The sequence below is a fragment of the Pantherophis guttatus genome, chromosome 3 (assembly GCF_059756535.1).
Source record: "Pantherophis guttatus breed Tessera chromosome 3, ASM5975653v1, whole genome shotgun sequence".
Classification (NCBI taxonomy): domain Eukaryota; kingdom Metazoa; phylum Chordata; class Lepidosauria; order Squamata; family Colubridae; genus Pantherophis; species Pantherophis guttatus.
Genome location: NC_142065.1, coordinates 8,566,639 through 8,590,655, shown reverse-complemented (window position 1 = coordinate 8,590,655; position 24,017 = coordinate 8,566,639). Strand labels below are relative to the sequence as shown.

At 43.4% G+C, this 24,017-nt stretch overlaps 1 protein-coding gene across 1 annotated transcript in view; it reads right to left on the bottom strand.

Moving 5' to 3' along the window:
• CHRNA4 (cholinergic receptor nicotinic alpha 4 subunit) overlaps nucleotides 1-24,017 on the bottom strand; it is a 77,940-nt gene that overhangs the window by 32,743 nt on the left and 21,180 nt on the right. Inside the window, exons 3-4 of the mRNA XM_060684352.2 lie at nucleotides 8,314-8,358; nucleotides 4,117-4,226 (exon numbers count right to left, since the gene is read on the bottom strand). Coding sequence (XP_060540335.2) covers nucleotides 4,117-4,226; nucleotides 8,314-8,358 — 155 coding nt within the window. The remainder of the gene's footprint in view (nucleotides 1-4,116; nucleotides 4,227-8,313; nucleotides 8,359-24,017) is intronic.

The window sequence follows — 24,017 nt, the reverse complement described above, 5'->3', positions numbered from 1 at the left end:
TCATTAGCCAGTCACGCTGGCTGAGGACTTGTGGGAGTTGAAGTTCACAGGTTTTAACTTGACCAAGGTTGGAGACCCCAGCTCTAAACAGAATGGGACAACGTGCTGTGGCCAACTCACCACAACCAACTTACCACAGCCGACTCGCCACGAGACAACTCGGCATGGGACAATTCAACAATTCAATTTAATCATTTAACATAATTTTAAAACTGTTTTAATTTTTGGTCATTCACATTTCATTTTTGTCCCTCCATTTGCATCCTCTCTTTATTGATTCTATGCCGAGTCGCTATGTTGTAGTCCGCCAGCAGCCTACAGAGCTGGAAGCGGAATCGGACAGTGAGGAGGCTGGGGAAGAACATGGGCCAGTTCTGGAGTCTGGGGAAGGCCCGGACGAGGGCTCTGCATCGGAGGCAGAGATGGGGCCAGGGCCATTTGGGAACGATGCGTGGACTCCGGAGCCCCCAGAGTCGGACAGCAGAGAGGCAGAGGAACAGGAGGAGCCTGTTCCTAGTGCACACATGCAAAGAGCTGCCAGAAGGCAAGAGCAGCTAAAGCAAAAAAGACGACTCAGGAGTATGGCCAGGAGATGATTGGCCCCTCCCAGAAAGCTTAAAAGAGCAGCAAAGGCTCTTGGGAACTTTGTAGGAAAGCAACGTTGCTACATTTGTTTCTTGTCGGCATCTCTTGTTTCTGAACTTCATGGGGTTTTGCCAAGAAAAGCCTTTGGCAGGGTGCCAAAGAAGACAAAGGTTAGTGATAAGGCCGAAGGACTGTTTATGAAGAATTTGTTTTGGAATTAATTTGGACTAAGCTGAGAAAGAAGTAATTCTCAGATGTTCTAATAAAATATGTTTGTTTAGGACTGATTGTGTGTGGTAATAACTACTTGGGCCTAGGTCACAACAGGCTAGTTGGCCACTGTGATTTGGCCGTGGTGACTTCTAAAGGCCTAGAAAGCAAATATTTGGATCCAAAGGAGCTTGTGGCCTTTGGACCAATCGCTCTTAGCAATCCTAGCCTGCATGACTGATAGCAGAGGATGCTGGGAGATGTAGTTCAGCAGCATCTGGAAGGCACAAAAGATCGTAAAATGGAGCCAAACTCACTGAACAAGTGTCCTGCTTAGCAACAGAAATTGGGGGCTCAATGGTGGTCATAATTCAAAGACTACTTGTAAGACATGAACTTCAGCTCCTAGAATTCTCCACCAGGAGTTGAAGTCAAAGTTGCCAAAATTGAGAAACATTGGCATAAAATAATTTCTGGTCTTCACTGTTGGGTACATGTTGAGTTCCTAGGCCCGTGATGGCGAACCTATGGCACGGGTGCCACAGGTGGCACGCGGAGCCATATTGGTGGGCACGCGAGTGTTGCCCTAGCTCAACTCCAGCGCACATGCGTGCACCGGCCAACTGATTTTCAGGCCTTCCGGTCCCACCAGAAGTCGGGAAACTGGCTGTTTCTGGCTTCTTGAAGGCCTCCGGTGGGATGGGGAAGACTGTTTTTGCCCTCCCCAGGCTCCTAGAAAGCCTCTGGAGCCTGGGGAGGGGGAAAAACAGGCCTACCGGGCCCACTGGGCCATCATGTGCCAAAAGCAGGGAGAACTGTGTGTGGGGGGGGGGGTCACGTGCGCATGTGTGGGATGGTGGGGCGTATTGAATTATGGATGTGGGCACCTGCACCCGTGACCCCCCCTGCTCCCCCCGCTTTTGGCACGCGATGGCAAAAAGGTTAGCCATCACTGTCCTAGGCAAAGCCACATTTCCCATTAATTTTCACAACGGTGAGCAGCTTTATAGAAGTCCATGCAGAATTCGAGGAGGGTGAATGAAATGACCGAGGTGTTTTCGTTCAAAGGCAGAACGAAGCAGGCCCTGTTCCCAAGATCCCTCTGCAGCGTTTAACGAAATACAGGTTGTGTTTCATCACAGCGAAATTCAAAAGAGCAGCCGTGTTTTGCTCCAAGTTCAAAACAAAAATTTGGCATCCACGAATTTTGTTTTGAGCTCACCTCCTTGCAAGGTTATTTTCTTCATCTCAAACACTCAAAATATTGGCACGGGTGGTGATTTTTCAGTCTTTTAAAAAGCATACCGTTCAGTTACTCATAATTAACTAATGATGCGTTGGAAAATCTCCATGATGCTTTAAACTCCTTGTCTATTCACTTCTATTTTATCTCTAATTATTCTTTTAAAAATATTTAACCAAAGTGCACCCCGCCCAAAATATTGTCATTTAATATGGTCAGACTCTGTTCTAAGGCCAGAAGGAAACCGCATTGTGCAACACACTTTGCCTAATTTTCAAGTTCAGAATGCCAAACGGGCTATTTCAAGTGCAGAATTTTTGAAATCCTGACCCTTTCTGTACCATCCTACAGCTTCTTCTGTGAAACACGATATTGATATCACTTTTTTTTCCTTCCTGACTGGTGGATGAGACACAATTTCCCTACACAAAGACTTATAAATGTGAGAGACAACACCATGTTCTCATTTACACCCAGAAGCAAAATGTATTTCATAATTTAAAATTGAGTCCAGTGGTTTTCTTGATCCCCCTTAAGTCATCTCCTGTAACTGGTTGAAGAGGGCTACCAGTCCATGGTCTCTAGCAAATTTCCCTTCCAGTGTTCCTCCTGAATTTCTCTCTCTCTCTCTCTCTCTCTCTCTTATCTATTCATCATCTATCTATCTATCTATCTATCTATCTATCTATCTATCTATCTATCTACATATCTATCTATCTATCTACATATCTATCATTTATCATCTATCTATCTATCTATCTATCTATCTATCTATCTATCTATCTATCTATCTATCTATCTCTATCCTATCTATTATCTATCCATCATCTATATCTATCTATCTATCTATCTATCTATCTATCTATCTATCTATCTATCTATCTATCTATCATCTATCTATCTATCTATCTATCTATCATCTCTCTATTATCTATCTATCTATCTATCTATCATCTATCTATCATCTATCTACATATCTATCTATTATCTATCTACATATCGATCGATCTATCGATCTATCATCTATCTATCATCTATCTACATATCTATCTATTATCTATCTACATATCGATCTATCTATCGATCTATCTATCTATCTATCTCTATCTATCTATCTCTATCTCTATTATCTATCTATCTATCTATCATCTATCTATCTATTATCTATCCATCATCTATATCTATCTATCTATCTATCATCTATCTATCATCTATCTATCATCTATCTATCATCTATCTATCTATCTATCTATCTATCTATCTATCTATCTATCATCTATCTACATATCTATCTATTATCTATCTACATATCAATCTATCTATCGATCTATCTATCGATCTATCTCTATCTATCTATCTATCTATCTATCTATCTATCTATCTATCTATCCATCTATTATCTTTCCATCATCTCTCTCTCTCTCTATTATCTATCTATCTATCTATCTATCTACCTATCTATCTATCTATCTATCTATCTATCATCTAACTAACAATTATCTATCTATCTATCATCTATCTATCTCTGCCTATGTTGTAATGTTTGTAAATAAATAACTCAAGACAGTGAACATAGCCAACACACCTTCCTCTTCCTATTTTCCCCATGACAACACTGTGAGGTAGGTTGGGTTGAAAGAGAGTTACTGGCCCAAAGTCACCCAGCTGGCTTTCATACCTGAGGTGGGACTAGAACTCACAAGTCTCCTAGTGGTTGGCCCAACATCATCCAGCCAGCTTTCATGCACAAGGCAGGACTGGAACTCACAGTCACCTGATGATTGATCCAAAGACCCCCAGCTGGCTTTCATGCCTAAAGCAGAACTAGAACTCACAGCCTCCTGGTGACTGACCCAAAGTCACCCAACTGGCTTTAGCTTTCTATTTGCACGTACTAGATTTTCTACATGATTTGCTTTAGTTTAGCAAGATTTCTGCTTATAAAGGAAACTGCTTAGAGAATATCAGTGTGTCCTTCTTGGTTACTGAAGCTTGACCTCTGCAAAAATGCCCTGTGTTTTCAGGAAGACAAAATAAATCCACAGCCTTAAGTAAAGATGCTCAGAATATGTTCTTACTTGTTGTAAAGAACGATGTCCGGTCTCCAAATAAGCTCGGATGGGATTCGTATCGACGTAACGTTCTCGTATTCTTCAGGATCCCAGCGTAACTTATAATCATACCACTCCTAAAAGGCAGGAAATACCAGATAAATAATTAGACCCGAAAAGAGAAAGCGATATTAATCACCAAATTCTGAAGTCAGAACTGAAGAAGATTCTTGGAGGAGAAGTGAAACGTCTTCAAAGAAAAAGAAAGAAAGTCCAGTTGCCTTTTGAAAAAAGCACTTTTGGGACAACCATGACCTGGATGACTCAGAATCTTCCATAGACATCAAATTTTAAACACATTTTATGTCAGGCTTACAGGAGCAAGAAGAATAATTGCCTCAGTGTTTGTCATACTTGGCAACTTTAACACATGTGGACTTCAACTCCCAGAATTCCCCATCCAGCATGAGAAACACAGATCTATACTACAGGTGGTCCTCGATTTATGACCACAACTGAGCCTCGAATTTCTGCTGCTAAGTGAGACAGTTGTTAAATGAGTTGTGCACAAAGTCACACGACCTTCCTTGCCACCTTTGTTAGATAAATCACCGCAGTTGTTAAGTTAGTAACACGGTTGTTAAGCGAATCTGGCTTCCCCATTGACTTCGCTTGTTGGAAGGTTGCAAAAGGGGATCATGTGACCCCCAGATGTTGCAACCATCATAAATATGAACCTGTTGCCAAGCGGTCAAATTTTGATCATGTGACCAGCAAAGGTTCAAAGTGTGAAAAATGGTCGTAAGTTACTTTTTTCAATGCTGTTGTAACTTCGGTCTCAGAGGTGGTATTCAGTGGTTCAGACAGGTTTGCCCGAACCAGTAGTGGAAATCGCAGGTGGGCCTGCCCACCCACCCCAGCTCTATGCCATCCTATTTAGGCATGTTTTTGAGGCTGGGTGCATGCCTGTTGTGGTCCGCCAGCAGCCTGTGGAGCTGGCAGTGGAGTCAGACAGTGAGGAGGCTGAGGAAGAACATGGGCCAGTCCTGGAGGCTGGGGAAGGCCCGGATGAGGGCTCTGCGTCAAAGGCAGAGATGGGACCAGGGCCATCTCGAATGATGTGCGGACTCCGGAGCCTCCACAGGCAGACAGCAGAGAGGCAGAGGAACAGGAGGAGCCTGTTCCTAGTGCATGCATGAGAAGAGCTGCTAGAAGGCAAGAGCAGCTAAAGCAAAAAGGACGACTCAGGAGTAAAGCCAGGAGATGATTGGCCCCCTCCCATAAGGCTTAAAAGACCAGCAACAGCTCTTGGGCTCTTTGTCGGAAAAAAACGTTGATAGATTTGTTTCTTGTCTTGCTGCATTTATTTCTTGTCGGCATCTTCTGCTTCTGAACTTTTGCCAAGAAAAGCCTTTGGCAGGTTGCCTAATTAGACCAAGGTTGGCGATAAGGCTGAAGAATTGTGCTATGAAGAATTTGTTTTGAATTAGTTTGGACTACGCTGAGAATGAGTTTAATTCTCAGCTGTTCTAATAAAGTCTGTTTTTGAACTGATTGCATCTGATAATACCTACTTGGGCCTGGGTCACAACACATGCGTGAAAGGTGTGAGCGCCAGAAAAGCGCATTCACAGAAGACCTGGTGCATGCGTGGACTGGGCGCTAGCTCATATTTGCGAACCGGTAGAGAAAGTAAGTAAATACCACCCCTGTTCAGTCTCTAAACGAATGGTTATAAGTTGAGGACTACTGTATTGCCCAGAACTGTATTGCTGGTAGGGGTATTCTGGGAATTGAAGTCCACACATCTTAAAATGGCTAAATTGGGAAACACTGGCCTGGAATAACAAAATTCCTCAAACTGAAGCCGGCTTAACTCTTTGACATGCCCTGGGAATTCCCCCACAAAATAACTTTCCCCCTCTATTAATATTCCCTTGCAAATAACGATTTGAAAACATATGTTTGATCCCCGCAGAAATGAAAGGAGCAAATATGGAATTTCTCTAGTTGGTTTTTTTTTTTTTCTGGATACAGTCAATATTGTATTGTTTCTTTCCCCTGTTGGGTTGCACAAGTAACTTCCAAATCAATTTTTATTTCAAAACTGGAGAATAAAACACACTCAGAATATAGCAGGTGTCAGGCTTCGATGTCATCTCAAATAAATTGCACTCCCAAACAATCTTTGCTGAAATATTCCATTTATTGAGTACGACACATCTGGCCCCGACTTCGTCGTAACCGATACTAACCCTCTGACCCCCAAACCCTTCCCTTTCCGTTCCCAAAGTCTCATCTTCTCATTGGCCATCTTCCAAGTCAGTCTCCCCAGCTTCTGACCTCACCCCACAGGAATGTCCCCCCTCCCATCCCATCTTCTAGGGGATATTATCTACAGAGAAAATAAGTAGGTGAAAAGTCAAGCCTCGTCTCCTCCTTTTTATGGCAGCATCAGAATGCTGACAGCAGGACGCTTAGAATATGGACATTATTTTAAAGCAGGGGTAAGGCGGTCTCAGCCATGAAGTTAAATTTAATTTTTGCTGCAAAATATCGGCTCAGGCTTCTGATAAAAGAAATCTACAGTGTTCTTTTCTTACCATCTGTTGCTTGGGGGGAGAAGGAGGGAGGGAGAAGGAGAAGACTAGGGGAAGGAGGAGGAGAAGAAGATGAGGAGGAGGAGGAAAAAAGGGGGAAGGAGAAAGAGAAAGAAAGAAAGAAAGGGAAGGAGGAGGAGGAGGAGGAGAAGGTGTGTGGACTTCAACTCTCAGAATCCCCCTCAGTGGCCATGGTGGTTGTGGAATTCTGGGAGTCATAGTCCACACACCTGGAAATTGCCATGGTTGGGAAACACTGAATTTATTTGGAAATAGAAGAACTTTTTGAGACAGCTTTCAAAACCAATAGCCAGATTGTATGGGCCAAGTCCTTTAACACCCATTTACCTAAAGGCAGAGGTGGGTTTCAGCAGCTTCTGACCAGTTCTGGAGAACCGGTAGCGGAAATTTTGAGTAGTTTGGAGAACCGGTAAATACCACCTCTGACTGGCCCCGCCCCCATCTATTCTCTGCCTCCCGAGTCCCAGCTGATCGGGAGAAAATGGGGATTTTGCAGTATCCTTCCCCTGGAGTGGGGAGGGAATGGGGATTTTGCAGTATCCTTCCCCTGGAGTGGGGAGGGAATGGGGATTTTGCAGTAACCTTCCCCTGGAGTGGGGAGGGAATGGAGATTTTACAGTATCCTTCCCCTGGAGTGGGGAGGGAATGGGGATTTTGCAGTAACCTTCCCCTGGAGTGGGGAGGGAATGGGGATTTTGCAGTATCCTTCCCCTGGAGTGGGGAGGGAATGGGGATTTTGCAGTAACCTTCCCCTGGAGTGGGGAGGGAATGGAGATTTTACAGTATCCTTCCCCTGGAGTGGGGAGGGAATGGGGATTTTGCAGTAACCTTCCCCTGGAGTGGGGAGGGAATGGAGATTTTACAGTATCCTTCCCCTGGAGTGGGGAGGGAATGGGGATTTTGCAGTAACCTTCCCCTGGAGTGGGGAGGGAATAGGGATTTTGCAGTAACCTTCCCCTGGAGTGGGGAGGGAATGGAGATTTTACAGTATCCTTCCCCTGGAGTGGGGAGGGAATGGAGATTTTACAGTATCCTTCCCCTGGAGTGGGGAAGGAATGGAGATTTTGCGGTATCCTTCCCCTGGAGTGGGGAGGGAATGGGGATTTCGCAGTAACTTTCCCCTGGAGTGGGGAGGGAATGGAGATTTTGCAGTATCCTTCCCCTGGAGTGGGGAAGGAATGGAGATTTTATGGTATCCTTCCCCTGGAGTGGGGAGGGAATGGGGATTTTGCAGTAACTTTCCCCTGGAGTGGGGAGGGAATGGAGATTTTGCAGTATCCTTCCCCTGGAGTGGGGAGGGAATGGGGATTTTGCAGTAACCTTCCCCTGGAGTGGGGAGGGAATGGGGATTTTACAGTATCTTTCCCCTGGAGTGGGGAGGGAATGGGGATTTTGCAGTAACCTTCCCCTGGAATGGGGAGGGAATGGAGATTTTACAGTATCCTTCCCCTGCCTCGCCCACCAAGCCACACCCACAGAACCGGTAGCAAATTTTTTTGAAACCCATCACATTTCTGCTTCATTTTTTTCTGAGCTAGGTACAAGTTAGATCTCTGGAACATTGTGGGGTGGGGGGGGATAAGGAAAATCTTGGTTGACTCACTTGTTTCACCCAAACATTTGTAGTCATCATTTGGTTCTTTTCATCCTGAAAAATGAGAAAAAAGCAGAACAGAGTTGTAAGAAAACCACCATTATTTCCCAAAGCTCTGTAAGCTTTTGCTGATGCTGCAAACCTCACCAATATCTGCATTAATAAATATGGGGTCTTTAGTGGTCACTGAGCTTGGTGGTTTTCTTGCAGACATTTCATTACCCAACTGGATAACCTCATCAGTGCTAGAAGAAAGTGGAGCTGGATTACCATATTTTTGGGAGTATAAGACACACCTTTTTCCTCCCTAAAAGGGGGTGAAAAATTAGATGTGTCTTATACACCGAATATAGCCCCGCCCACCCACTGGCCCCCACCCTTTGGCCTCTGCCTCCCAGCAGTTTACCTCCTTGCAAGCAAACAGCAAGAAAAAACAGCTCCTTTCAGCTTCAGCACAGCCTAATTAACACAAGTTGATTGGATCGGCCTCCCGACTCTCAGCTGATTTGCTCTCAGCTGTTTTGCGCAAGGCTCTGCTGCTTGCTGCACAGAGGTAAATTGCTGGAGCAGATTTTTTTTTCTTCCTTGTGCTAATCAAGCTACAGTGAAAACGAAAAAGAAAGTAAAGCAGGCTGTTTGCTGTTTGCTGCAAGGAGGCAAAATTGCTCAGAGGCAGGGGGAGATTTATTTTTTCTTCTTTTCCTCACCAAAAAAGGTAGGTGCGTCTTATACTCCGAAAAATACGGTAACTTTAGAGCAAAAACCAAGCTGTAAATAACAACCTAGATCAAGGAACTACCAAGGACATTCCCACCAACACTGACAGGGTAAACCACTTATATATAAACAGAGAGCAAACCCCCCTCTCTTCTAATATTGATGATGTTACCTAGTTGGGTAATGAAATGTCTGCAAGAAAACAACCAAGCTCAGAGAGCTTCAAGTAGCCCACAATCCTGAGGTACAAATATTCTCTTCTATCAGTACTATTAAATGTATTTAAAAAAATCAGTCAAAAATGCAGATGTTATCAATGCTTTGCAGAATCTATACTCAATGGTCCAAACCAACATGGAAGAGCCTTGGTAGTACAGTGGTCTAAGGCACCCTGTTATTAAGCTGGTTATTAACACAGCTGCCTGCAATTACTGCAGGTTCGAATCTCGCCAGGCTCAAGGTTGACTCAGCCTTCCATCCTTTCCAAGGTAGGTAAACTGAGGACCCAGTTTGTGGGGGCAATAAGCTGACTTTGTATAAATATACAAAAGGATGAAGGCTATTGCTTAACGCATTGTAAGCCGCCCTGAGTCTCCAGAGAAAGGCGGCATATAAATCAAAATTTAAAAAAACAAAAAAAACCAAAAACCATCTTGAACTTATACAGCTTCTTAACTGCTTGCGTAACTCCAGCTCTAGATCTGGGTGCAACTCTCATTTGTACAGCCTGTCTTCTCCAACAAGATGGGACACTGGATTATAAGTCCCATCACTCCCAAAAAATATTTTAAGTAGCTAGGAATAATGGGAGTTGCAGTCCAATGACCCAGTGGAGAATGGGTCACTGAAGCATTCATCAATCAAGATTTTAAAGAAGAGATTGGACAGCCATTTCTCCAAAGTGGTACAGTATAGGGTCTGGAGGAGGAGGCAGGAGGAGAAAAGAGAAAGGAGGAGGAGGAAGAGGAGGAGAGAAGGAGAAGGAGAAGGAAAAGAAGAATGAATTAGAATTAGAATTAGAATTGGAGTTAGTTAGAGTTAGAGTTAGAGTTAGAGTTAGAGTTAGAGTTAGAGTTAGAGTTAGAGTTAGAGTTAGAGTTAGAAATAGAGAGCCTTGGTGGCACAGCAGACTAAAGCACTGTTAAGTAACACCAGCTGCCTGCAATTACTGCAAGTTCAAATCTCACCAGGCTGAAGGTTGACTCAGCCTTCCATCCTTTCGAGCTAGGTAAAATGAGGACCCAGTTTGTGGGGGCAATAAGCTAACTTTGTATAAAAAAGAACACCGCTTAGGGTGGGGGCCGAAAGCCCTACTAAGCAGGTATATACAAAAGTATGAAGGTAAGTATTGCTTAACGCATTGTAAGCCGCCCTGAGTCTCCGGAGAAAGGGCGGCATATAAATCGAACCAATAAATAAATAAATCAATCAATCAATCAATAAATTAGAAGAGGAGGAGGAAGAAGAAGAAGAGAAGGAGAAGGAGGAGAGGAGGAGGAGAGGAAGAAGAAGGAGAAGGAGGAGGAGGAGGAGGAGGAGGAGGAGGAGGAGGAGGAGGAGGAGAAGAAGAAGAAGAAGAAGAAGAAGAAGAAGAAGAAGAAGAAGAAGAAGAAGAAGAAGAAGAAGAAGAAGAAGAAGAAGAAGAAGAAGAAGAAGAAGCATGAAGACACAAGGTCCAATGAAAAACTGGGCATTTTTCTCACCCAAAGTCCCTTGGCTATCTTGTCACTAATAAAACAAACACCGCCCTCCAAAATTCACAGAAATCCACTTCTCCTTCGAAAGAAATTTCTAATGCAAATTCACCTTTGCCGGACCGAGTGAGAAGCTGAAGAGAAAAATGATTTCTGAACCCTGTGTTTTTACAGTTCATTTAACACTATGCATATCTTATGCTGCGCTGCCTCCTTTACTCTCTTCTGGTTTGCTGATGGATGAGTGAATGGTCTCTGCCCCTTTCCATGCATTCTCTCCCTCGGAGATAATCTACATTTCTTATGGGTTAGCTCTCCGATTTTTTTTTTTTATTATTGTTATATGGGCTAACAATGCAGAAATGCAATCTGTGAGCTATTAATATTCGAAGAGCATTCTGGCTCTCAATAAGAAATTATACTCTGGACGAGCTAATTCAATTGTTTTAGTAAATTGCTTTGAATCTACAGCTCAAGCTGGGCGTATAAAAAAAAATAATAAATCGATAAGCCACAGATAATGGGCTTGATTCTTCTGAAGTGGAGCTGAGCTGACGGCCCTTCGAAAGCAAATGAGGAGCTTACAAGTTCCTAATGCAAGTTGTCCTCACCTTACGGCCACAACTGAGCCCCAAATTTAGGTTGCTAAGCGAGCAACCTAAATTAAGTGAGCTTTGCCCCAGTTTACGACTCTTCTTGCCACAGTTGTTAAGTGAATTGCTGCACAGTTGCTAAGGTAGTAACAGGGTTGTTAAGTGAATCTGGCTTCCCAGATTGACCTTGGTTTGTCAGAAGGTCACAAAAGGTGATCAGATGACCCATGGGACACTGCCACCGTCATAAATATGAATCAGTTGCCCAGTGTCCAAATTTCGATCATGTGACCACGGGGATTCTGCAACGGTTGTAAGGGTAGAAAATGGTCGTAAGTCACATTTTTCAGTGCTGTCATAACTTCAAACAGTCACTAAATGAACTGTTGTAAACCAAGGACTACCTGTGCTTACCAATCTTATCAGCTTGAATCTACTTGTACCTTCCCACTAACTCTCCCACCCATAGTTGGTCTACCATAGTCCTCTAAAGGCAAGTACAACCTGAAGGATCCAGTCCCAATTCTCAGAAAGAATTGGAAGGAAGTACATCCTTAGCTACTTATCTCAATTTTCTATTTTCCAAAGAAACCCAAAAGCCAGACAAGGAATAATGGATGGAAACTGATCAAGGGGAGATTCAATCTACAAATAAGGAGGAATTTTCTGACAGTGAGAGCAATCAACCGATGGAACAGAAGTTGCCTTCAGAAATTGTGGGAACTTCATCACTGGAGGCTTTCAAGACGAGACTGGACTGCCATCTGTCAGAAATGGTGTAGGGTCTCCTGTTTGGGCATGGCGTTGGGCTAGATGGGGTTGGGACGGGGGAGAGGAGAGGAGAGGAGAAGAGAAGAGAAGAGAAGAGAGGAGAGAAGAGAAGAGAAGAGAAGAGAAGAGAAGAGAAGAGAAGAGAAGAGAAGAGAAGAGAAGAGAAGAGAAGAGAAGAGAAGAGAAGAGAAGAGAAGAGAAGAGAAGAGAGAGGAGGGAAGGGGAGGGAAGGGAAGAGAAATAAATAGATAGGGAAGGGAAGAGGAGAGGAGAGGAGAGGAGAGGAGAGGAGAGGAGAGGAGAGGAGAGGAAGAGAAGAGAAGAGAAGATTCTTTGTTGACCAAGTATGGTTGAAAACACAAGGAATTTGTCTCCGGTGCAAAAGCTCTCAGTGTACATAAAAACAACAAAGTGATAAGTCAGAGATCATAAATCATATCATAAATCATAAGATACAAAGAAGGGATGAATCATAAGATACTAATAGGAGAAGGTAGTAGGAAAGATGAGAAAGGTAAGTAGATGAGAAGGACAACAAAGCCTTACTATATGGGTCAATAAGAGCCGTGGTGGCACAGTGATTAGAATGCAGGACTGCAGGGCTAATTCACTGCTCACTCCAGGAGTTCGATCCTGACCGGCTCAAGGTTGACTCAGCCTTCCCTCCTTCCGAGGTGGGTAAAATGAGGAGCCAGATTGTTGGGAGCAAATATGCTGACTCTGTGAACTGCTTAGAGAGGGCTGTAAACAATGGTGGGATTCAGCGGGTTCGCACCACTTCGGGAGAACCGGTTGTTAACTTTCTGAGCAGTTTGGTGAACTGGTTGTTGGAAGAAATCATTAGGGCAGCGAACCGGTTGTTAAATTATTTGAATCCCACCAATGGCTGTAAAGCACTGTGAAGTGGTATATAAGTCTAAGTGCTATTGCTAAATATCTTTAGGCACAGGACAGTGCTGTGGAAGTTAGGTGTTTAGCAGAATTAGACAAGGAATAATGGATGGAAACTGATCAAGGAGAGATTCAACCTGGAAATAAGGAGAAATTTTCTGACAGTGAGAGCAATCAACCCATAGAACAGAAGTCACCTTCAGAAGTTGTAGGAGCTTCATCACTGGAGACTTTCAAGAAGAGATTGGACTGCCATCTGTCAGAAATGGTGTAGGGTCTCCTGCTTGGGTGGAGGGTTGGACTAGATGACCCACAAGGTCCCTTCTAACTATACCATCCTATGTTTTACATTCTGCCTGTTAGCAGAATGAAACCAGTGAATCTTCATTCCTTCTCCCAGCAGTCATTCTGCAGCGGAGAAGAGACAATGAAGGTGTTCCTCCTATGAGACACTTTGCAAATCGTTTTGATAGAGCAGGAGATTTGCAGTTGGTTTCTGCATAACCCTGAAAAGTTTCAAGGGAATCTTGTACGTGCTGAGAAACGAAAGGGAGACGAGAAGAGATCAAACCACAGCATCCTGGGAAAAAAAAAAAAAGGAAGAGCAAGGAGCTTGTTGAATGGATATCATTTGGGAGCCGGAAGACCACCGTAGAGATAAAGAGGTCTTCGTTTACAATTAAATCAGAGATGGTGGGAAACAGTCATCTCTCGTTTCCTCCTGTGTGGGAAATGAAGACAAAGCAAGCAATCCAGACCCCGCTGCAGTTGTTCAGAGTCAACTTGCTCTGAATAATTCATGCGGATGTATGCTTTGGTACATTCCCCAAGATAGACATTCTTACATTATGAAGAAACGCGTCGATCGATGCTTCTACGATGAGAGCATCTAAGACGAAAGATGCACCAGGATCTATGACAGGGGTCTGCAACCTTAAACACTCAGAGAGCCATTTGGACCTGTTTCCCACAGAAAAGAAAACACCGGGAGCCACAAAACCCTTCCCGTGCCTGGCTATTTCTTGAGCGGCTACAAAACTAGCATATGTAGTTGAATTAAAGATTCTGTTTTCTTCTGAAACTGTTCTTTTCTTGGATTTATCCACGGTTGGCCTACTGGGGGTTGAAAAGCTCAATAAATCACATGCCGGTGGGTGTCGCACATTGGCTGTTGTGACGCATATTTGAGTGACAGGGAGCTGCAGCAGAGGTGTGAAAGAGCCACATGCGGCTCCAGAGCCGCAGGTTGCTGACCCCTGATCTATGATATGCAGTAGTGGCCAAAATTGTAGAAAAAACGAGATATACAAAAATGATCACCATGTCAATGAATACTTAGTTGGGTAACCTTTAGCATGAATTACGGCCTTACAACATCTTCTCATGGAGTGAACCAAGTCTTTGAGTTCTGCAGCTGTTATCATGTGAAACCAAGATGGAATGATGGCTTCTATTAACTGGGTTTTATTGCTGGGTCGCTTCTGACTAACAAGTTTCTTTAGTCGGCTCCATAGATTTTCAATTGGGTGAAGGTCTGGGCTATTCCCAGGCCTTTCCAGCAGTGGATTAGGATTATCTTGAAACTTCAAAAAACAAAACAAAAGTGGTGTTATTAGCCATCAAACCTCAAAAATACACTTTTCCCAAAAGGTTTCCACAATTTTGGCCACTAGTGTATATGGAACAAAATTGTGACTGAATCTGGATGTTCTGCTTTGGATATGTTTGGGTTTCAACTCCCAGAATTCCCCATGCTCGCTGGGGAATTTTGGGAGTTGGTCCACACATCCTCAGACTGCCAAGACTAAGTAACCCTGGCATAGAATAATGACCAGGTGTGGGATTCAGCCGGTTCAGCCTGGTTCCGGAGAACCGGATGCTAATTTTACATCTAGTTTGCCGAACTGCTGGCCCACCCCACCCCTCTCCACCCAGGAGTCTCCATGCAATCCATTTTGGATGTGAGGTAAGTGCACGGCCCATGCAGAGTCTCTGGGAGGGCGAAAAATGGGCCTCCTGGAACTTCTGGAAGTCTGAAAACAGGGCCGTTTCCGGCCTCTGGAGCCCGGGGGAGGCCATTTTCAACCTGCCGGAGGCTCAAGGAAAACCTTTGGAGCCTGGGGAGGGTGAAAAACAGGCCTACCGGAAGTACCAGAAGTCTGAAAAGGGACCCATTTCTGGTCTCCAGAGAGTCTCCAGAGCCCCAGGGAGGCCATTTTCGCCCTCCTGGAGGCTTGAGAAAACCCATGCTCAAACTGAGGCGTTCTTAACCTGACGACTTGCTCTATATGATTTCTAGAACCATTTATCTTCAACACTCCGGAAGCAAGAACTACAGTAGTGGCCAAAATTGTAGAAACCTTTTGGGAAAAGTGTATTTTCTAAAATTAGCTAATAACACTACGTCTTTCACTTTTCTACGTCTTTCACTTTTCTTCTTTATATTGTAACTGCTGTTCTAATAGCAAATCCTTCATAAAAGTTAGTGCATTACATTCTTGAATAAATTATCTTTCCATTGATATATAATTTTATGGTACTACTCCAAAAAAAAGTGGTGTTATTAGCTAATTTTAGAAAATACACTTTTCCCAAAAGGTTAGCACAATTTTGGCCACCACTGTAGGATCAACCTTGTAAACTCTCAGATTGCCTCTTTCGGCTATGGATTCAAAATGGACAGTGATTAACATATAACATATTTATTTTTATTTATTTATTTATTTTTCATATTTGTATACTGTTCAGGGCGGTGAACAGCCATAAATAAATACAAAGACATACAAAAGTTAAAAACTATTAAAAAATATTAAATAATTTAGGATTAGGTTCAAAGATTAAAACATCCAATTTAACTAAAAGAGATTTAAAACCCAATTTAAAGCCAATTTAAAGGCCAATTTAAAAGGGAGAGTTAGGCCAGACCAGCCTGTTGGAATAAAAACGTTTTTAGGGCGCGGCGGAAGATGCGTAGGTCTTGGATCCTCCGTATCTCCAGGGGGAGCTCGTTCCAGATGGCAGGTGCCCCCACAGAGAAGGCTCTCCTCCTGGGGGCCGCCAGTCGACATTGTTTGGCTGACGGCACCCTGAGGAGCCCCTCTCTATGGGAGCGAACTGGTCGGTGAGAGGCTACTGGTGGCAGGAGACGGTCTCGTAAGTACCCTGGTCCTGAGCCATGGAGCGCTCTAAAGGTAGTAACCAAAACCTTGAAGCGCACCCGGAAGACCACTGGGAGCCAGTGCAGCTCATGCAGGAGGGGGGTCACATGAGAGCGCCACATTGCTCCCGTCACCACCTGCGCGGCCGCATTCTGGACCAGTTGGAGTCTCTAGGTGCTTCTCAAGGGGAGCCCCATGTAGAGAGCATTACAATAATCCAGGCGTGAGGTGACAAGGGCGTGAGTGACCGTGCGTAACGAGAATATAACAGTTGTTTCTGGAACTCTGCACTTTGATATGGCCCAAGGGCTAATCAATGAATAAAGATTATAGATTAACATACTGTATATATGTGTATATATGCACGGTGCAGGTATATATTTATGTATGTATATAGCATGTGTTTATGTGTGTTATGTATGTGTTTGGGTAAATATACACTGTCTCCTGGGAGCAAGCAACAGAATTTCATTTTTAATGTGGACTGATGTGCTCGCAGGAAAAAAATGACAATGAAAGTTTTAACTTATCTTGTCTTATCATCTTATCTTCACATTGCCAAGTGTCAGGCTCCAGGGAAATCAGGAGATTCAGACAGTTCAAATGAGTATAAAGATTTATTGCAGGCTTATGCACTCTACAAGAATCTGACCAACTAGCGGTCAAGGGAAATGAGCGGGATATATCCTTCCTGTTTGTCCAAATGTCTAAATTAATTAGAATAGAATAGAATAGAATAGAATAGAATAGAATAGAATAGAATAGAATAGAATAGAATAGAATGGAATGGAAGGGAAGGGAAGGGAAGGGAAGGGAAGGGAAGGGAAGGGAAGGGAAGGGAAGGGAAGGGAAGGGAAGGGAAATCAGAGAAGAAGAGAAGAGGAGAAAAACCAGATAATAAGAGAAGAGAGGAGAAGAGAAGAGAAATCAGAGAAGAAAAGAAGAAAAGAGAAATCAGAGAAGAGAAATCAGAGAATCAGAGGAGAAGAGAAGAGAGCAGAGAAGAGAAATCAGAGAATAAGAATTCTTTAATGTACATTGAGAGCATATGCACCAAGACAAATTCCTTGTGTGTCCAATCACACTTGGCCAATAAAAAATTCTATTAAAAATTCTAGAAGAGGAGAGGAGAAATCAGAGAATAAGAGAAGAGAAGAGAAGAGAAGAGAGGAGAGGAGAAGAGAAGAGAAATCAGAGGAGAAGAGAAATAAGAGAATCAGAGGAGAAGAGAAGAGGGAAGAGAAGAGAAATCAGAGAATAAGAATTATTTAATGTACACTGAGAGCTTATGCACCAAGATAAGTTCCTTGTGTGTCCAATCACACTTGGCCAATAAAAAATTCTATTAAAAATTCTAGAAGAGGAGAGGAGAAATCAGAGAATAAGAGAAGAGAAGAGAAGAGAAGAGAAGAGAAGAAGAATAGAATAAAATAGGACAGAACAGTACAGAATAGAATTTTATTGTCACTTTAAATTTGTTCCATTCAGCTCTCAAAAGATAACCATTATGCATATATCCACATACACACAGATATGACACAGAGAAACATCACAGTCTAGTTCAAGTGTATACATATACAATTTTACATTTCTTTCTTTTACATTTTTAACATAATCATTTCTCTCTCTAACTAACAATACAAAAACAAAACATTTATTTAAAGCCTTATCACTCGTCCTGATCAGCAAAAATCCATTCAGAGTTACCAGAAACAATAACACACTGTGTATTGATCAAATAAGCCAACTCTATATCGTTTTCTTTTTCTTTTAACAATGTTGATTGTTAAAATCAAATCTTGAAGCAATCTTGAAATAATGTACAAGCACTTTATTTATTTATTTTTCATTTCCTCTTTGGTTCTTCTCAAATACTACTTCAAAATGTTAGCAGGTCTCACTTGTAAATCTAAAACAAGCAGGTTTTCCACCCTTTTAGTTTAACCTTTTAATTATTAATACATAAGCTGGTTTCATTTCATTTGAAGCCTGTCACCTTTATAGCCACATATAAATCACCCTTAATATCAGTTTTGTCCAGTGAAATCCAGCCTCATCTTCATTTAATGACCTCATAATCCCTTGCGGGGTCAACTGGGCAACTGAATGGAGCAACTGGGCAACTGAATGGAGCTAGCAGAGTGTTTTAATGTCCAGATGCCCTTCCTATCACCAATGCAGAGTTTTGTTTGGCAGATATATTCTCAATGTGCCCAGAGAGAGAAACATCTGCCTCTACCTAGGATAGAACTCACAGCCTCCTGATTGTGAGGTGAGAGCTCCAGCTCTAGGCCACCGCACCACTCCTAGCTGTTCCTCTTCTATAACCTCTTTAAATCCTATTTTTTTAGCAGACAAACTTGAGAGAAACTTCTGAGTGCCTTGTTCCCAAATATACTTGAAATCTTCCACAGTTAGAATATTTCACTCCATTATTAATAGATCTCTTCTCCTGTAATTATATTCCTTATTCTTTCTGGTTTCCTCTAGGGTCCAAACTTCAAAATTCACTCTTATCATGTTTTTTTCTAAAAAAATTTTTAAATTTGATTTATATGCTACCCTTCTCCGGAGACTCAGGGCGGCTTACAATGCATTAAGCAACAGCCTTCATCCTTTTGTATATTTATACAAAGTCAGCTTATTGCCCCCCACAAACTGGGTCCTCAATTTACCTACCTTAGAAAGGATGGAAGGCTGAGTCACCCTTGAGCCTGGTGAGATTCGAACTTGCAGTAATTGCAGGCAGCTGAATGTTAATAACAGGCTATTAGTCTGCTGCACCACCAGGCTCTAATCAACAACATTTTCCCACAGGAAGGTTTCTTATAATTAATTTTAAATTCTTCATTTTTCTTTACAAAATTCAAGACAAACCATGGGAAGGTTTTTGTAATTAATTTCAAAGTCTTATCAGCTTGTAAGGGTTGTAAGTCAAGGACCTCCTGTACTTCTAAGCCAGGTGCCATCAATCCTGTGCATTGTTATTTTTTTCTGCCTAAGTGGCATCTCTCTCTTTCTTTCTTATTTTTTTCTCCCTTTACTAAACCCTCTTTCCCTAAAGCATACTATGCATTTTTTGTCAATAAGAAAGTTTTAAATCAATAGGAGATTGAAAACAAAACAATTTATAGAAAGAATAGCAAAGCTTCAGTGGTCATTAAGAGGTTGAGCTATTCACACAAGACAAAGATAGGTGTCAGAAGCTTCCTGGGTGAAGAGCACAAACATCCAAGCTGACCGCCTCATAGCTAAATTCCATGCAGATCACCCGGACAAGCTGGGAGGGGGTGGGGTACACCCTCGGATGGGGTAAGGTACTAAACTTGTTTATCTCATGCAGGCCTCACGGAGAGAGTGAAGGGTGAGGGGCCGGATTCCCACACCATTCTGGACAAATAGAGATTCAGTTAAAGTCCAGATGGAGCACCCAGGACTTCAGCAGACAGGCTGTTCCATTGCTCCTTAGCTCTCATAGTCGAGAAATTCCTCTTTATTTTGCATTATCTGTCTCTGTGAATTTTCCACTCGTTGGTTCTTGTCTTTTATCCTCGGAGAAGGCAGAAAATAAATCCAGACCTTCTGCCCTATGACATTACTTCGTAATATTAGAAGACTAACATATTTTCCCTTGGCTTTCCTATATTTATTTATTTATTTATTTATTTATTTATTTATTTATTTATTTATTTATTTATTTATTTATTTATTTATTTATTTATTTATTTATTTATTTAATTTATTAAATTTATTTTAAGCTAAACATACCCAGGTTCCTTTAACTGTTCTTCCTAGGATTAGCCTCCAAGGCCATTATCGTTTCTGTTACCCTTTGTGGAGGGTACATGGAGAAACATGCTGTTAAAGACAGAAAGCAGACCAGGGGTGGGCTGCTGGGGGTTCGCAGGGGTTCGGGAGAACCTCTAGCTAAGATTCTGTGCAGTTTGGAGAGCCCCCAAATCCCACCCCTGGCTGGCCCCGCCCACCCCTCCCCTCCCCTCCCCTCCCCTCCCAGGAATCCCCATCCAGCCCATTTTGGACGTAGGTAAGTGCAGGGCATGCGCTGTGGCTCAGGGAGGGCAAAAAACAGGCCTACCGGAAGTTCGGGAAGGCCGAAAACAGGCCCGCTTCCGGCCTCCAGAGGGCCTTCAGACCAGGGGTGAAATCCAGCAGGTTCTGACAGGTTCTGGAGAACCGGTAGCAAAAATTTTGAGTAGTTTGGAGAACCAGCAAATGCCACCTCTGGCTGGCCCCCGAATGGGGTGGGAATGGGGATTTTGCAGTATCTTTCCCCTGGAGTGGGGAGGGAATGGGGATTTTGAAGTATCCTTCCCCTGGAGTGGGGTGGAAATGGAGATTTTACAGTATCCTTCCCCTGCCACGCCCACCAAGTCACACCCACAGAACCAGTAGTAAAAAAAATTGGATTTCACCACTCCTCCAGACCCTTGGGAGGCTGTTTTTGCCCTCCCAGAAGCTCGAGGAAAGCCTCTGGAGCCTGGGGAGGGCAAAAACACCCCACCCCACCCCCGCCGTGATGCAGGAGGCCGACTAGGCCATGCCCACCATGGCCACACCCACCCAGCAACTGGTCAGAGAACCCTTTGCTAAATTTTTTGAAGCCCACCCCTCAAGCAGACTCAGTCTTTCTTAACAGCCCCCAGCAGACATTTTGTGCCCATTAAGATTGGGCCAGCCTAACAAAAGACCTTCACCTCCAGGGATGGGAATTCAAATTTACATTGTTCTCCACCCAAATTCTAGGAACAGGACATGAGCCTTTAGGATTAACCCACTGCTATTTAGCAGAAGACACAGAGCTCACTACCTTGCACAGTCTCCTAAGGGCATTGCAGGCATTGCACAACCCTCCCCTCTTCTCCCCCCACCCCCATTTAGCAGCATTTCAGGACCTGTATAAAAATTCCTGGCACTCATCTAGCTAATTTGGTCAGCTGCAGAGGTGGTCTTCACCCGGTTCGTACCAGTTCAGGTGAACCGGTAGTGAAGATCGTGGGTGGGCCCGTCCCGCCACCCTGGCTCTATGGCGTCCTATTAGGGTACATTTTCAAGGCTGGGTGCATGCATGGAAGCCACATGAGGAAGCAAAGCGTATGTGCGGGAGGCCGGGCGCATACGCAAAAGGCTGGGCGCATGCACGGAAGGCCTGTGCACGAAGTGAGTGTGCTTGTGGCGAACCGGTGGTAAAGAATATTGGAAACCCACTGCTGGCCAGCTGCCCCAGAACCAGTGGTGGGTTCCTCCCGGTTCGGTCTGGTTCGGCCAAGCCGGTAGCGGTGACGATATGACATCACCGAACCGGTTCTCCCCGCCCCGCCCTCCCACCCCCCCACCCACCCACGTTATTCTTACCTTTTATTTGGTCCCACCCCCAATCTATTGCTGCCTCCTGAATCCCAGCTGATGACTAGAGGGAAAAAAAACTGTTTAAACTCTTGCCGCGCGGGGCTTCAAAGGGCCGCCCTACAGCTGATCAGTGTTAAAAGCAAACAAATGAGTCGGGTTGTAAGTGCGAGGACTGGTCGTAAGTGCGAGGACCTTCCAGAAATGACTCTAACCAGCTAGTCACATGACCTCCAAGCCACACTCACAAAATAAGCCACGCCCACAGAACCGGTAGTAAAAAAATTTAGAACCCACCCCGGCCCAGAACCCCAAACAGAACTGGAAACTGACATGTATGCCAGGTGGCGCAGTGGTTAGGGTGCAGTACTGCAGCTACTTCAGCTGACTGCTAGTTCAGCAGATCAGCGGATCAAATCTCACTGGCTCAAGGTTGACTCAAGGCTTCCATCCTTCCGAGGTGGGTAAAATGAGGACCCAGATTGTTAGGGCGCAATATGCTATTTAGTATACTGTCTTTGGTGTAAGCCGCCCAGAGTCCTCGGAGAGTGGGCGGCATAGAAATATGATAATAAATGAATGAATGAATGAATGAATGTATTCATGATGGTTGTAGTGACCCAGAGTGATAGGATCAACTTTTAAGGAACAAGGGATGGAAACTGATCAAGGAGAGATTCAACCTAGAAAAATAAGGAGTAATTTCCTGACACTGAGAGTAATTGACCAGTGGAACAGAAGTTGCCTTCGGAAGTTATGGGAGCTTCATCACTGGAGGCTTTCAAGAAGAGACCAGACTGCCAACTGTCAGAAATGGTGTAGGTTCTGCTTGGGCGGGGGGTTGGACTAGATGACCTACAAGGTTCCTTCCAACTCTGTTCATCTGTTACTAACTAAACAACTGTAGTTATTCACTTCACAGCTGTGGCAAGAAAGGTTGTAAAATGGGGCCAAATTCACTTAACAGCTGTCTTGTTTAGCAACAGAAATTTTGGGATCAATTGGGGTCGTAAGTCAAGGACCTCCTGTACTTCTAAGCCAGGTGCCATCAATCCTGTATTTGTGCATTGTTATTTTTTTCTGCCTAAGTGGCATCTCTCTCTCTCTCTCTCTCTTTCTTATTTTTTCCCCCTTTACTAAACCCTCTTTCCCTAAAGCATACGATGCATTTTTTGTCAATAAGAAAGTTTTAAATCAATAGGAGATTGAAAACAAAAGAATTTATAGAAAGAATAGCAAAGCTTCAGTGGTCATTAAGAGGTTGAGCTATTCACACAAGACAAAGATAGGTGTCAGAAGCTTCCTGGGTGAAGAGCACAAACATCCAAGCTGACCGCCTCATAGCTAAATTCCATGCAGATCACCCGGACAAGCCGGGAGGGGGTGGGGTACACCCTCGGATGGGGTAAGGTACTAAACTTGTTTATCTCATGCAGGCCTCACGGAGAGAGTGAAGGGTGAGGGGCCGGATGTCAGTGTCTCACCACTGACATAGAAAGGAAGATAAGCCCTGGACTTTTGCCTGCTAAATCCCTTTGAAGCTCGGTCTCCGTGGAAATGAAGGGGGAGGGGGACATTCCTGTGACATGACGAGACAAGAAGTCAGGAGAGTGACTTGGAAGATAGCCAATGAGAAGCAGATAATTGGGGATCGGAAAGGGAGGGATTGGTGGGCAAAAGGTCAGTCTTGTCCGCATCGAGTCATGATCCGGTTGCTGTGCTCGAATAAAGAGAAGATTTCCTTAAAGATTGGCAGTTTGGAAATTCATTTATTTTGAGATAGCATCGAAGTCTGACAATAGGGTTGGATAAAGTATTATGGAGATCTGAGCTTTTGGCAAAAATCTTGAAGGAAAAAAATTTTTAAACAAACGATGCTATTATCAACAACATCTTGGTTTCTTTCCGAGAGATTTAATCTCTTCATGGGTGGCGAAATTTCCAGTAATGTTGGGCTTGCTTTGGAATAAAAATAGAAAATCGGGGGAAGGAAATTCAAGGTTAAAGCAGCAACAAGAATAAAAATATGGAAACAGATTCATCTTTTTTTAAAAAAAGAAAAACCAAGTCAGCCATAAATAAAGCAAGGTTAAATCATAAAAGGATTTTCTTCTTAGCTAAATATGTAACAAAATATAGCAGGGTAAAAACACAGAGATGTGAAATTTCCATAACCACTGTTCGAGTGGATAGTTTCTGCTGGATTTTTAAATAAGAAGTGACGGGAATATTCATACAGTAGCTTTTTTTCCACAGAAAAACGGGATTAAGTCCTACGGCAATCTTCTCCTTGGCATTCTAGATTTCTTTATATAGGGAACCAGGAGAATTTTTTATAAAATACAAAGATAAAAGACTTCTTTTAGCGGACCAACAAAACATATTTTGTGGGGTTCTCGGTGCTCTCTGAGTTTATTGGGGTTTTTTGCAGACATTTCATTACCCAATTAGGTAACATCATCAGTGCCAGAAAGGAGTGAGGTTTGCTTGTTTACAGGTAGTCCTTGACTGACAATCACAGCTGA